The following is a 16,010-nucleotide window of genomic DNA, read 5'->3' as shown; positions in this document are numbered from 1 at the left end:
GGATCACTGGGATAGGGTATTGAGCACAGCTTAGTTTATGTTCTCTATTTAATGTCAAGTGACTGCAACTAAGGTGTGAATCTCACCTGGGACCAGGAGTCCTTTCCTAGCTCACTAGTTACATTAGAAGAGTTCAGCTCCTGGGAACTGTCCATCCATTTGTCACATTGCTACCTTCATATGGGAGTTTACTTCTTCAGAGTCATCAGAACTTCTTTGCTATTCCTCACCCTTAAAGGCTTTTTAAAAAGGCATTATCTGATCAGTAAGACATACTCTTAAGGCCCATAAAAAAATCTGACATTCAAAACACTCCAATGCTGTCACTTTTACACTGTACCAACCCCCATGAAGTTCCAGATTTTGGAGCATTTTGGACTTCAGATTTCCAGTAGAGGCGCTCAAGCACTGAAGTCTGAAATTTTCCAAAAGTTAAAAAGTTCAATTATCTGACTACTTCTGGTTCCACACACTTCACATAAGGAATACTTAGCCATTAGTAATAGCTTAAAGGTCCAGATCACTTAAGTGTTACAAATCAAAGCACTAATAGTTTCTGTGCAACATCTCATTTCATCTTTACAATTGCCCTATGAGCTAGGTAGGCACTTTTATTCCTGTTGACTACTGATGCAGAAATTATCTTTATACAGATGTGTGTTGTATCCTTACTATGAAAGCCAGTCAACGCTACATAGGCACTTTTCTACTGTTAGATAAAAGATGTATATTTCTAAAAATCATCCTCCACTGAAATATTTCTTGTACATATTGCACAGTTTACTAAAGTATTCTTAACATAATCTGTGCAAATTAAAGCAAATAGTTAAATCAATCCTTCCCTCCCTCCTCCCACTATGCACTTCTTCAGTTTATTTTTAAGTGTGTGTGTAGTATTATGTATGTATGTATGTATGTATGTATGTATGTACGTATGTATGTATGTATGAATGAATGAGTGAGTACTGGTGCCCACGGTGTATAGAGGCGGAGTTACAGTAGTAAATATAGTAGCCAGTTAAACATTACAACAAAACCAGATGTTAGTAAGACACAAACTTTCCTAGAAGTGTATTTGTCAGCAAACATCAGCAATCTATTATACCCAAGGTTTTTGATAAGCTATACCATCTAAAGAATACACAAATAAGATCATAGGAAGAACAGTATTTCACTTTAATATGAGGAAGGAGATGTTTGACATATACTACCTGTAAATAATAATGTATTGCTTTTAAAAGTTAACTCTGGACTGAAGAAATGATGGGCCAGTGGCCGAGAGCACTGGCTACCCTTCCAGAGGAACTGGGTTTGAGTCCTAGCACCCACAACACAGCTCACCACTGTCTCTAACTCCAGTTCTAGGGGTTCCATCCTGGTTAAGGTTTCGATTACTATGATGAAAGATCATGAGCAAAAAAGTCAAGTTGAGGAGGAAAGGGCTTATTTGGCTTACACTTGTACATCACTGTTCATCATCAAAGAAGTCAGAACAGGGCTAGTACCTGGAGGCAGGAACTGATGCAGAGGACATGGAGAGGTGTTATTGGCTGGCTTACTCAGCCTGATTTCTTATAGAACAGAGGACACAAGCCTAGGGATGGCACCACTTAATCACTAATTAAGGAAATGTCCAACAGGTATTTTCTTAATTGAGATTTCCTCCTCTCAAATGGCTTCAGCGTGTGTCACGTTGACATAAAACTATCCAGCAAAGGATCCAACACCTTCTTCTGGCCTCTATTATGGGCACCAGACAAACATATGACGCACAGACTTACATGCAGGCAAAACACCCAAACATATAAAATAAAAATAATTTTAAAATGTAAGTTAACCGGATGGCTCTACTCCGCCTGTAATTCCAGATACAGAAGAAGCTGAAGCACACAGAGAGAAATCTAACTCGAGACCAGCCCTGGCAGCACAGGAGGTCCCATCTCAAAGCAAAGGCTGATTAGGGCATTTGAGTGCTAAAACCACTGGAGTAGAAGACAGAAAGCGCTACACAAAATCTACTCTACTACTTAAGACGGTATCTTAGGTTCCCGGGCATGAAGATTAAAATCTGGGTGGCTAAAAGCAACAGAAATGAATTGTTTCAGGCAATGATCTGTCTGAAACCTACCCTGATCTTTCTCCCCTTGCCTCTTCCTGGGCTCTGCTGGTGTGTACAGACGCCTTCGTCACCACACAGCCGTCTCAATTACCCCAGCTAGGCTCTTGCACCTCGTCTCGTCTCTTATAAAAGTGTCAACAACATTGGGTTAAAAGCTCCCCATATTCCACCATGACCTCATCAACAAAAATGCCTGCCATAACCTTATTTTCATAAGGTCTCATAACCTTACTTCAGTAAGATCATATACCTCACATAAGATCACATCCAGGAGTACAACTTCAAGCTACCTTTCTGAGGCATGCAATGGAACCTGTAACAGATTTGAAAGAAAACTAGACAACTTTGAAGATATTTATTACTAGGCATACTTGAGAAAGAATTCCAGCAATATATTAGCAGAAAAATAAGCTTGATTATTTATTCCATTCATTCAACAGATATGTATTTGCTAGGCCTAAGCATTAGTGACATATTGAAAACAAGTTCCTACCTTCAATCAGAATGAAAATACCTATCATCTCATGAGGTCTTAAAACAAAACAACACATGAGGTAGAAACTTTTTTTACCTTTACAAGAAAAAGCTATGGTACAGTAACATAGCTACTTGATGAAGGTCACCACCAGCCCTTTTTCACTGTAAAGGCCCTTTTTAGTAATACATTCTTTGTCTTGTAATCTATTTTATGTGATGCCAATATAGCCACTTCAGCCTTAAGCTTATTCTTGTATATGCTTAGAACAAACAATTATATGTTTATATTTTTACTCTTAAGGGACCAATTAAATGGGCAATGTCTAAAGAATATCTTAAATGCCTCAAGTTCAATATTGCTTCCATTTAGGGACACACAGAGGAACCTAGTCTCAAAAAAATAAAAAATAAATAAAAACTGCTCCCATTCACAAAAGCCTCTCAACTTTTGTGAAAGCAAATTATAATCCACTAATTCTGTGAGTGTGGCAATTTCATAGAGTAAAAACACTGATGGTTGTTACATGTAACAGTCTCATGATCTTTTGGTGCTGTATAGCTTGACGGTATGCACAGAGAAAATACTCAGTCTGTATGTTCAGAGCCAAGGCTATATAGTAAAGCCATGCAATGTAACAAGCTGAGTGTTGCCAGAAATACCTGAGATTCATTAGTGTTTGATGTCGAATCAATTTTTGGAAGTTGCCATTTTTTTTCATGACCACCCCCCCTTATTACTTATGCAATTTAATATACAGTTGGGGCCTACAGTTAAAGAAATTGTATAGAATATGTGAAAGACTGGATTATGTATCAACTGCAGACAAAGCAAAGTAACCATTAGCAACACAGAAACATATTTACTAAAACTTATTTCCATTAATCTTACCAAAACTACTTATTCCCACTAACTACATGATAATTTTATATAAAATCTAATCTATTTTCTCACCTGCAATTTCATTTTTTCCAGGTCTTTAATTTTCTCTACTAATTCCCCTCTTAACTCTTCAAGGAGCAGTTGGAACTTTTCCTGGTTAGTTTGCTTTTCATGAGATACACGCTTAAGTTCATTTTGTGATTTTACATATTCTTCCTGCAACCTGATTTTTAAAAAGAATTCAATTTTAAATTCATATTTTACTTTCAAATTTACTGCTTTATATAAAGCAACCCAATACAGAAAAACAAGACTGACATAAGACAATCAATTAAACTTGTAATATTTTGTGTTCTTTGCAAATTTTCATCTAATTATTAACACTAATTTCTGAAAGCATTTTATTTTAAAAAAGAAAAACAAAAACCACATTTATCCACCTTGATATTTAATGTTGTATGTCTTGCTATTTTTCAATAATACTGCATTCACAACCCACTCAATACCACAGGTTTGAATTTATTTTTTCTATGTCGCAACTCAATACCATAGATTTGAACAAAATAATTTTTTTCTATATTGTGTTAACTAAATACACTGCAAAATGACAAAAATGTACCATTATGTTCCAGAGCAAACATTCAGCAAAAACAATTCCAGTAAACATTTTTAAAGCATCCATTCCCTGTACTTTATAAATTTAAGTAACTTACCTTTTATGTTCAATTTTCAGAGCCTGATAGTTATGCTTATGATGTTCACATCGTACCCTTTCATCAATTAACATACTTTGGAACTCAGGTTCAGCATTGAGCCTACTGTCTCCGCCAGGTGGAAATACACTAGGAAATGTATCCATGTTTGTAAGGCAGCTGACAACCATGAAAAAATAAGCTGTGACTTTCGTATTGCTTCAGTTTTCCTTCAGGAGTACTTCCAACTTCTTTCTTGCTAAGGCAGACTCCCAGGACACCAATCATGCCTGCAGAGAATGCACATAATTAATGCGCAGTAACTCAAACATCCTTGTTTTACCTGTTATCAATTGTTTCCTTAGCTCTTTAAAGTTCAGTTTTTAGATTTTTATCTATTCATAAAACAAATGCAAAAATAAAGTTGAATCATACGCTCCTATTTTTCCTTTACTTCTCTAAAGAAACTCTATAACCACCGACTCGCATCTTCAATTAGCCCTATTAAGTCAGAAGTGTGAACTTTTCCATTGTAAGTCACCTTTGATTCACTAATTAAGCTGTTTCTCAAAGTTACTGTGGGAAACTTTCAAGAGTAGATCCTGATATAAAATATGTATTACCATAATTAGATGGTAAATTATACAGAACTTGGCAAATATCTGGGAAAAAGTAACAATCTTCATAACGATGACCGTCAGTAACAATTATGTCTGTAAGTCATGCTGCAGAAGGTCTTCTCACGCGGACAAACTGCACTTGGAAGGCAGATTCAAGTGAGAAATTAAGAAATCAATTAGCACACAAATATTGTTTCCTATATGTTATATACTATGCTAAGAATAGAAAAGTAGAACACTTCGCCTATCCCCAAAATACTGATCCAGTGTTAATTATTGCAGTATCTAAATGTTTATTGCATGTACAACTTTAAAATGATGAAAAAAATGTTTTAGTATAAAAATTAATAAAAATAGTTCTATCCCTTGGACATCATCAACCTTTCTCCAAACCATTATATATACATGTATTTTTCCTTCCCTTATAGGTTTTATCATGAACTACTTTCTGTTACAATATGGATCTTTGGCTTGTGGAAACTATTCACTAAATTATATATATAATCTGTGCTAAATTACTATCATGTCTACACATATACATATATGCATATATACAAGCACACACACACAGACGCCTATAAACTGAGATTTGATTGCCTAGGCTTCCTATTAAACTATACTTTAATAGGGAGGGGAGTCTCCCTTACTCTTCACTCATTCTACTCCTCATTTTAAACACGCCTCAACTGCCCCTATCAATACGTTCAGAGATTTCAACTTTCCGAGTCTCTGGAGAAGGCTGCAAGAAGCTCATTCTGGCTTGCATTTATGGAGACCCTCTAGACACTGCATACAGCAGCTACAACAGGGGTGGGGGGCGAGGGGTGGAGACTGAGGCCAGCCTGAACCATAGAGAGAGCTCCAGACAGCCAGGGCTACAGAGAAACCCTCTCTCAAAAACCTAAATAAGAACAGTCAACAAGCAAAACATAGCTGGAAAATCTTAAAATGCTTGGAAATTAAGCACACTTCTAAATGATACATAGGTAAAAGAAGTAAACACTTAATACTGGTGGGAATGAAAACTGGTATAGCCACTTTGGAAGACAAATTTGGCAGGTCTTACAAAGTTAAAAATACTCTTACTATAAGACCCTGGTATTTAAATGATTACAAATATGTCCATATGTTTAAATAACCCTACATATACATCTTTATAGCAACTTTATTCCTAACTGCCAAAATTAGGAATAAGGATGGTCTTCCACAAATGAATGGATAAAATGTAGCTCAGACACACAATGGAATATTCAACACTAATATTAGGAATAATCTACCAAGTTCTGAGAAAAAAATGGAGATAGCCGAAGTGCACATTGCTAAGCGACAGAAGCCAGTCTGAAAAGACTATAAAGTTCCAATTATTTAACATTTGGGGTGGGATCATGGACACAGTAAAATGACAAATGGTTACCAAGGGTTAGAAAGGAGTGAAGGAAGGGGCAGGCAGAATAATTTTAAAGTGGAGGCCCCTTTCTATAATACTGTAACGGCAGCATGTGCTTATAAACAATTACAGAACATTACAAAAATGAACCTCTTGTGAACTTGGGACTTTGGTGAATAGTAATACACCAAGGTAGGCTTATCAGTTATATTGCCAATAGCGAAAGCTGTACATGTAGGGAGATGGGGTATATGAAAACCCTCTATACTTTTAATTAGCTTTAGCTTTATTATTCACCAAAAACATCTCTAAGAAAATAGTTTAGTGAGCTGGGCATGGTGAGGCACACCTTTAACCCAGGCACTCAAGAAGCAGAGGCAGGAGGATATCTGTGAGTTTGAGGCCAGTCTGATCAACACAATAAATTGCAAGCCAGTCAGGGCTACATAGTAAGGACCTGTCTCTAAATAAATTAACTAGTTAAGTCATTTTTACACAACTTAGTAAAAGAGAGGTAGTGGACTAGGAACACAGGACAGAAATGTATAGCTTAGGAGCTTAAAATACTTCCTGTTGCTTAATTCTTTTATAATAAAGGGCTTCCAAATTCTTTTCCAGTATGACTATTAAAAATGCTACATGAAAAAAATTAAATAACCCCCAAAACTTAGCTAAAATTGGGTTTTTAAACTTTGGCATTACTGTCATATAAAAGAATACAATTCTTGGTGTTGGGGGCTGTCTTGTACATATGACATCTAGTTAGCAACATACTAGTCTCCATCTATTAGATGCCTAGAGCACCTCCCAGTGTGAAAGCCAAACATCTACATATATTGCTATCTATAGTCTACCACTTCCACCCCTGACTCCCACCTAAGAAGAGAGGACAGACACTGTAAACAAGAGATTTAAATAAGCACCCAGGTTATGGAACGGTCTTTTTATATACTGTGAAGATGTGTCTTTGTCAAGGCATCTTCTGATAAAAAGAACCGGCTGGCCAATAGCTATGCATAAAGAAGTTAGGTGGGAGAGCCAAACCGAGAGGGTGCTGGGAAGAAGGGAGGAGTCATGGGAAGCCACCAAGACGCAGAGGAAGCAGGAGATGAGCATGCCATAGTGAAAAAGGGTACTGCCACGGGTTAGAGCGCGGTTAAGAAATACAGGTTAATTTAAGTTGATGCAGCTGGTTAGTAACAAGTATAACCTATCAGCCAAGCATTTATAATTAATAATAATTCTGTGTGGTTATTTGGGAGCAGACTGGAGGGACAGAGAAAATCTGCCTACACATCAATAATTGCAGAATACATGTCTCAAAAAAAAAATTCAGAAGAAAAATCGTAACTCAGCCATATATACCTTCACAAGAATTGTTTTAACCTAACAGCAAAGAAATATTTAAAGGAAAAAGGGAGAGACTGCAATCATTAATCAAAAGATAGGTGGTAAATCTGTATTATCAGATAAAGTCAATTCTTAAGTCCTCTCCCTCCAAAAAAAAAAAAAAACAAAAACAAAAAAAAAACCAAAACTATAAGTAATGAGGGACATCCATAGTGATAATAAAGGTTGAATAAACCAGGCAGAGGTGGCTGTTTTAAATTTATATACACTTACTATGACCACTAAATACATATGCAGATTTGTCAGAACTATAAGAAAAAGCAGATAAATGGGGTGAAAATGCAACCACAATTCCTCATGAATAACAGAACAAGCACATTATGTAGATTGTTTTCTGCTTAAAAGGGACATGTAAGAATGGTTATGTGCATATGTCTAATTTTATATTTTAAAAACTAACCAATCCTTTTCTAAGGTAGTGGCGCCATTTTCCATTCAACCAACAACATATGAGAGTGAATTCTGCCTCCTTACATTTTTGCCAACAGTTGGGGCTGCAAATCTAATTTTAGCCATTTCAGGGAGTATAAAGTCATATCTCATTGTAGTTTTTATCTGCGGTTCCCTTAAGTACTTTTTACATATTTAATAGCCTATAATAGATCTTTTAAATCTGTGAACGGATCTTTGTTTTAAGAACAATCAAAGTAAAAAAGTAAAAGGCAAAATGAGGGCTAGCTGAGTATACTTGGAGGGCAGATTTAAAATTTCTCAGTATACTACCACTTAGATAAGTACACACTCCCCCATGTGCTATGACTGACTTCATTTCCTAGAAAGCCTTTCCTATCACTCTGCATCTCATCTAGCAATTCTGAATTTCCAAAACACTGTCAAAGCAGTAGTCAGTCAATCACCCCAGCACACAGGAGGCTGAGGCAGGAACAGTACCATCACCCTTGAGTCCAGTTCAGAGATCAGCATAAACAACACACTGAAACCGACCGACTCAAAGAAAGCAAACACAAAAGCTCAATAATACATCACTTCCTCAATAAGTACTAAGTCTACCAAACCATTTATTTTCTGTATTCTAGCTGTGGGGGTTTGAAAGAAAAATTGCCCCTAATGGGAGTGGCACTATTAGAAGGTGTGGATTTGTTGCAGGAAGTGTGTCACTGTGGGGGCGGGGCAGGCTTTGTGGTCTCTCTTGCTCAAGCTTCCCTCAGTATGATAGTCAGTTGACTTCCTGTTGCGTGCAAGATGTAGCCCTCTCAGCTCCAGCACCATGTCTGCCTGCAGGCTGCCATGTTTCCCACCATGATGATAATGGACTGAACCTCTTTAAGTGAACCACCCAATTAAATGTTTTCTTTATAGGAGTTTCCATAGTCACGGTGTCTCTTGGCGGCAATAAAAACCCTAAGACACTTTCTTACTAATAAACATAACAAATATACTTTGACTTCCTCTATGGAAAGAAACATCACACAAGCATATATTAAGAACTCCAAACCACCAAGTAAACAAATGATATGGCTACCATTCGACCAATCGATGCCAATTAAGTCTCAATTCATTTTTCTCATCTGTTTTCAAAAACATAGCTTCCAGACTATTTGGGACCTGAATGCTAGTTCCCCAAAAGTCAACTTGTAATTTCTGGATGCTACACATATGTAATTAAATATTCAAAAAGGATAAACTAGCCCTAGACTATATGGATAGGCCTTAAATATAATCGTGTATCTTTGAAAGAGAAGGAACAAGGTTTCAGGATAAAGAAGATGAAGCAAAGGTTGGTCATAAAACAAAAAATGACTGCAGCCATAAAAGCTGGCAGAGGAAGGAGGTAGATCTAGAGACGTGACAGTGATGACAGGTGTGAGCCAAGGCTACTGTGGGTGGGGGAACATGTAGCAGCTGAGCAGGGCCAACAGGGTGGCATGCAGCAGCACGGAACCTGCACTCCCACTCAGCCCCTGAACACCCTGGTTCTGAGCAATGACAGTGTGTCCAAGATGAAGAAGTCCACTTTCTGGTTTGGACCTCCTTGGAAAGAATATATGATCCATGGTGTCCCTAGAGGCCTCTATGGTTTCCATGATCTACTGTCCCAAGCTGTGATGAAGTCAGAGGCAGCTGGGAGGTGCCTGGCCAGATTTACCAGTGAAGGACATACAGATGTCCTTGGTCTGGGCCACTGTCTGAAGCGATGCTGAAATTGATGGGTTGTGCTTAGGGACGGGGGTCATATTGATGTGGGTGGGCTGCCCTACTACTGCCTAGGGTCACATCTGGGTCCGTACTCTACCGCAGCTAGGAACTGTGTTGATGACCATGGCCCCTGAGCCCACCAAAGGCTATGGAGATGCCCATGGTCTGTGCTGCTGCCAAGGGGTATGATGGTATCTGTGGCCCATAGAGCAGCGGAGAGCTGTGTTGATGTCCAAGGTCTATACTCCCATCAGAGACAGATCCATGGAGACTGGTCCATGGCACATGACGTCCATGTTCCATGCCCACTTTTGCCATGGTATTGATGACTGCAGACTCACAGTTCAGAAAGAGGGACATAGAAGGCTTCTGTGACAACCCCTATCCTTACCCCATTCACCCCCCCCCCCGAAAAAAAATTAACAACCTAGACAGGAGGCCATCAAAGAGAATTCCTAAAGACTGTGATGGGGATGGTGAAATACAGCTACCCACATTTGAGGGCTTCTGGCTGGGTGCAAGTGGGGAAGAACTCAGTTGTCCTCTTAAGGGCTAAGGGCTGGCCACCAGGATATGACCATGCTCCAGTAAGTATATGGCCAATACAAATTGAACATTTTGTTGTTTTCGGGTTGCTTTTTCTTTTCTTTGAGGAACGGGGTGTCACAAGGGTGGGGGGTTAACCTGGGAGGACAGGGAAGCGAATATACTCAGGGTTCATGATGTGAAATTCTCAAACAATCAATGAAAATATTATGGAAAAAAACAGAACAGCTGGGAATGGCAAATGGGGACTGGAAATGGCAAAAGAAAGATTCTCCCCTAAAGCCCTGACAACAATCTCATTTTACAGGTCTAGTCCCTAAAACCAAGAAAGAATGAGATTTGGATTATTTTTAATAAGAGTAATATGTTGTAATATGTACAAGTTGTTACTGATCTAGTTGGTACCAAGAACCTGGGAGAGTGAAGCCAAAAGCGAGTCATGCAATAGCCAACTTTATACTTGGAGGGTATTCTGAGGGTTAGGCAAAGTCACATGAGCCAAGTTCACTTGATTTCAAGCTGTAGACAGTCACAAGGGCAAAGTCACATATTTTAGGCAGTATACAGTCAGGAGAAAAACACTGGAAGCATCATCATGAATAATGGGTAAAATGATGGGTAATCTAGTAAAACCTACTCCTATCATTACACCTGGCAGAGGCACAAAAGCGCATTCTAAGAACCCATGTTACGGAGGGACAGGTTACAAGACTTTTGTCTTATTACTTGGCATTTTCTCACAAGGTCTCAGAAATCTCCACACAGTTTCATCATTGGTGTGTTCAAACATAGGACACTGAAATATTAAGTTTCTATTTATTGATACTGCTTTTTTTAAGCCAAAACTCAAAATCTGTACTATACCTTTAAATTGATACTATGATCAGATATCTTTAATTCTGAGCAGTCAATATACTGCTCAGTGATTCAGGTACCTAACCCAGTATTAGACACTCAAAAATGCACGCACACACCACAATAACACAGTTTATCAACTAAATATATCCATAATGCATACTGCTAATGTACATAGTTCAGAAGCTGGAGCGATACCCCAGCAGTTAAGGTCTCACACTGCAAGTTGTTCTTGTAGAAGAACCAGATTCAGCTCCCAGCACCCACATGATGGCTCACAGCTGTCTCAAACTCCAGTTCTAGGAAATCTAATGCCCTCTTCTGGCCTCTGCAGTCACATGTGCATATGCAGGCAAGATTCAGAGACATAAGATAAAAATAGTATTTTTAGAAGATTCTTTTAAGTCAGGCAGTGGTGGCTCACGCCTTTAATCCTAGCACTCGGGAGGCAGAGGCAGGTAGCTCTCTGAGTTCAAAGCCAGTCTGGCCGATAAAACAAGTTCCAGGCCAGTCAAGGCTACATAAGAAAGCCTGGTTCAAAACACCAAAAGACTCCTTTAAAATAAACATATAACTCAGCCAAGTTAAGATAAGTGGAGTATCTTAGTCTTAGCCTTTTAGAGACTGAGTACTTACAGGGTGTTTCTGACAGGCAGCTCCAACACCAACTTGTAACCAAGATCTTCCTTGCCCCTTCTTTGCAACTACATTCTCATTCTCTCTCTCTCTCTCTCTTCTCTCTCTCTCTCTCCTCCCCCCTCTCTCACATACACACATACACACACTCTTGCCTGATCCCAGATCTACAGACCTACATTATTACATTTTCTCCTCCACTGGCACTGAAATTTTTTAAGCAGTGAACAGTACAATGTCTGCCCAAAAGTATAGCAATTCAAGACATTCAAAAAGCACAGCTGCCGATGCTTATGGAAAGCTTCCAAACACATTTCATTAAAAAGCACACGCTATTCCTTTGAACATCTCAAAACAATGCTTTAAATATTTCATGCCCCCAAAGTGAATGTTGCTTTTCAAAAACATTGAAAAGTCTAGTGATAACCTTCAACAGGCATTTACTTCACTTATAAACAGAATCCTCAAATTCCAAAGACAACTATGCACTAGTCATTCTACAGGCTTTTGGATAGTAGTCCCATGATGTTTTGTATAGCAAATAAGTGTCACATTTTGACCCTCTGCCAAGCCCTGAAGTACAGCTGGGAGCAGACCCTTCAAAGCCCTGGCAACACGCCAGGCTCCATAATTGCGACTTAGAGAAAAACAGGGGAAGTGAGGGAAAGAGGAAAGGAAGGAGATATGTATCTGAGTGGTTAGCAATCAACCACCAAACATGGAATTATAATGTTAGTCTTTTCTTACAATCATATTTTCTACTGTTACACAACTTAAGTCCAATAAAATTATAGAGAGTAACATACTGTAGTCACCCAACTTCAAATGCTTATTTATAATGAATTATAAATCTTTAAAGTTGTGATTTAAAGGGCAAAAATGACTCAACAAAATCATACTTCAAATTAATTTTAAGATCTCTCCGTATAGGCTCTGTGACATGTAACATGGGAAATTATGAGCAAGTAGTACCTTTGGAGTGTGTATTACAAAGTCTGATCATAGTCCCATACATGACTAATATACAAAAGGTTATCCAATGAGTCAACATATCCTGACATATTATTTAAATAATGCTGATGTAATTTTATCTCTGAGCTACACAACATACTTTGAGAACTTTACAAGGAAAAATGTATCTTTACCGTAACTGACATAAACATCTTATAGAATTGTCAGAAACTACTTTTTTTTTTAAAATAATAGCCAGAAATAAGGTAAGTCAGTCAATAACAAGATTTAAAAAAAAAAAAATGTCATAAAAAAAAAACATTAACCAAACAGTGTTTAGTTAATAACTACACCACATGTACTGACTAGTCTAATAATAGAAGGTTGGGGATATCGCTCTCTCTCTCTCTCTCTCTCTCTCTCTCTCTCTCTCTCTCTCTCCTCTTCTGCTTCTGGTTGGCCAACAACTAAGCCCCTTCTTTTCCCTCCACCAATAAACTTCACATGGGCCATGGTGAAGGCCTTCCAGTCTCAGATGGTGAGATCATGACAGTCATGGTGGAGAGTAAGACAGCAGTCAGGCAGCACACGGCTGGGTGAATTTACATCCCCATCCGTAGTAGAAAGCAAGAGAGCTAAATGGGAATGGAGAGGACTATAGAAACCTCAAGCCCCAGCTCCATCGACACAGCTCTTCCAACAAGACCACACCCCCACCCTTCCCAAACAGTTCCACCAACTGGGGACCAAGTATTTAAACATATGATCCTCTGGAGGCCATTCTCATTCAAACCAGCACACACTAACAGTGCAGACTAACTAGAGGAAAGTAAATAAACCATCGAATTGCTTTTGGAGCTGGGCAGTGTTGGCACACACCTTTAATTCCAGCACTCGGAAGGCAGACACAGATGAATCACTATGAGTTTAAGGCCAGATTGAGTGAGTTCCAGGACAGCCATTTTTGTACTGTAAAGACTTCTTTACCATATGCTTATGGTGCCATTATTCAGAAAGCCTTAAAACAACAAACAGACACATTTATAGGTAGTACGTGGGCACAAAAGAAAGAGCCATACTTATCAGAGAAGTAGCCAGACAGACCTCCCAAAGACAATTCTAAAGTGAAACCAAGGGCAAGATGCAGGAACATCAAGTACAGAACACAGACATGAAATGAAGGAGAACATCATTATGGCTGGTGCCTGGAGAGCGCAGACCCTTAAGGACGGCGTGCAGAGAGTCACAGTTTATTGCTGATTACTGACACTCAATGGAAGATCTTAGGCTGTAGACAAATGAGGGAAGGGTTCCATCATGGGTCAGATTTGTACTTTACAAAAACTTAACTAGGAAAGGTACTTCCAAATGTGGAAACAGACTGAGGAATCAGAAAGAAAAGAGAGAAAATGAGAACAAATGCACAGGAAAGTAATACAGGCCTGAACTGTGATAACGTCAGTAAGCAGTTGAGAAAATAGTCTTGAATAAGGAGACACAAGAAAGAAAAGGTACTAACAGAAATTGGTGCCCTTTTCTTCAAAAATAATTTTAAAATTCATTCTGATGTCAAGAGATGGCAAAGTCAGTAAAGTGCTTGCCACACAAGCATGAGAACCTGAGGTCAGATGGCCAGCCCTCACACAAAAAGCTGGAGGGCAAGCATGTACCTGTAATCCCAGGCCCAGGGAGGCAGAGCAGGAAGATTCCTGGGGCATGCTGGCCAGCCAGCCTGGTCAATCGATGAGCTCCAAGTTCAATGAGAACGTGCTTCAAATACTAAGGTGGAAGTCACCTGATGTCAACCGCTAGCCTCACATGCATGTTCACATGCATACCACATGCATCCACCCCCCCACACACACACAAACACTCAACACAAATAAAAAATATTCAAGAAAGTATCAAGTACAGCATCTTCTGAAGAGCATTTTGGTTAACTGTAACCACTGCCACAGTGAAACACTCAAGAACCAAAGGGTTTCACGAGGGGAGGGTGAACTCTAAAGCTGCCCCTGTCAGGGCAAAGACTTAAAAATGTAGGTTTTGTTCCTTAAATGTCCACCTGCTGCCGCTCCTTCTTATTCTTTCCTTCAAACAAACCATCTCTATAGCAACACACCCGTCAGAAATTTGTGGGTGGAAAGCATATGTTTGTGCAAAAATATAATAACCCAAGAACATAAGCTATTTTACTTTTCTTTGTATTACTATATATATTAAAATCTAAAAATTAATAAAATCATAAAACAAAAATATTTTTTAAAAACAAAGAAATATAAAAACCGTACAATTGAGGTTACAAGGAAATTCCTTACAAGGAAATTCTTTTTATTGGTTACAATGACACCTTGTGGTAAAACTTTTCAAATTACACAAACTTTACAACAGAAATATAAGGATGGTTTAGAAAATAAGCAATACTATAGCACTGAAGTGGTTTGGACATAAATATTAACCCACTTGCAAACTTAAAATGCAAAAACTCAAACTTTCAAAATGAGTCTTAATATAAGGTAAACCTAAGTACTTTACAAAACCATAAATACAAATATTGTACTATTCCCTTCACTTGACAAAACTATTAGCAAGAAAATTTTTTTGCATGATGCAAAACCAAAATCACTTTTATAATCCAAGGCAATTTCATGTTAGAAATAACATGAAAATAGTAACATGTGACATGAACTATACAAATAAAATATCACTACTCTTTTCTTGCCAATTAAAAACATTATGCCTTTATGAAAACATTCCAATCTGGATTGAACTAATAATTAAGAGGGTAATTTATAATGAACTTTCATCAAATATTTACTGTTTTAAAATACACTGAGGGGCCAGGCATGGTGGTACACACCTTTAATCATGACACCCCAGAGACAAGCAGATCTTTGTGAGTACAAAGCCAGCCTGGTCTGCACAGTGAGATCTTGTCCCAATAAATGAATGAATGAATGAATGAATGAATGAATGAATGAATGAATAAAATATAGTAGGTACTAGGAAACACAAAATTATTTAATTTTTGTACATTTACCATAAATCTTTTTTAAACTATTCTCTCAGCTGCTACACATCACAATCCAGTCCCATCTCTCCGACCCATCTTATTCTCTGTTTTCACTCACCATGGCAAGTGTCTGGTCCACAGCACCATCCCCCTTGGAAAAGTTCAGGTGCCCTCACAGCTCATTTACTGTTTCTGAGTCACAGACATACACGCGGTTCCCAATCTCTTTTAGTACATAGCTCCAAGTTAATCCATACGGGCCGTGAT

At 38.4% G+C, this 16,010-nt stretch overlaps 1 protein-coding gene across 1 annotated transcript in view; it reads right to left on the bottom strand.

The window, feature by feature from the left end:
* Nucleotides 1–16,010, bottom strand: part of Cep83 (centrosomal protein 83) — a 90,848-nt gene that overhangs the window by 53,819 nt on the left and 21,019 nt on the right. The window contains exons 2-3 of the mRNA XM_051206286.1: nt 4,190–4,458; nt 3,549–3,699 (exon numbers count right to left, since the gene is read on the bottom strand). Coding sequence (XP_051062243.1) covers nt 3,549–3,699; nt 4,190–4,359 — 321 coding nt within the window. The 5' untranslated portion in view covers nt 4,360–4,458. The remainder of the gene's footprint in view (nt 1–3,548; nt 3,700–4,189; nt 4,459–16,010) is intronic.

The sequence above is a fragment of the Phodopus roborovskii genome, unplaced genomic scaffold (genome assembly GCF_943737965.1).
Source record: "Phodopus roborovskii unplaced genomic scaffold, PHOROB, whole genome shotgun sequence".
NCBI lineage: Eukaryota > Metazoa > Chordata > Mammalia > Rodentia > Cricetidae > Phodopus > Phodopus roborovskii.
The sequence above is the reverse complement of the archived record's forward strand: the minus strand, read 5'-3'. Positions and strand labels throughout refer to the sequence as shown.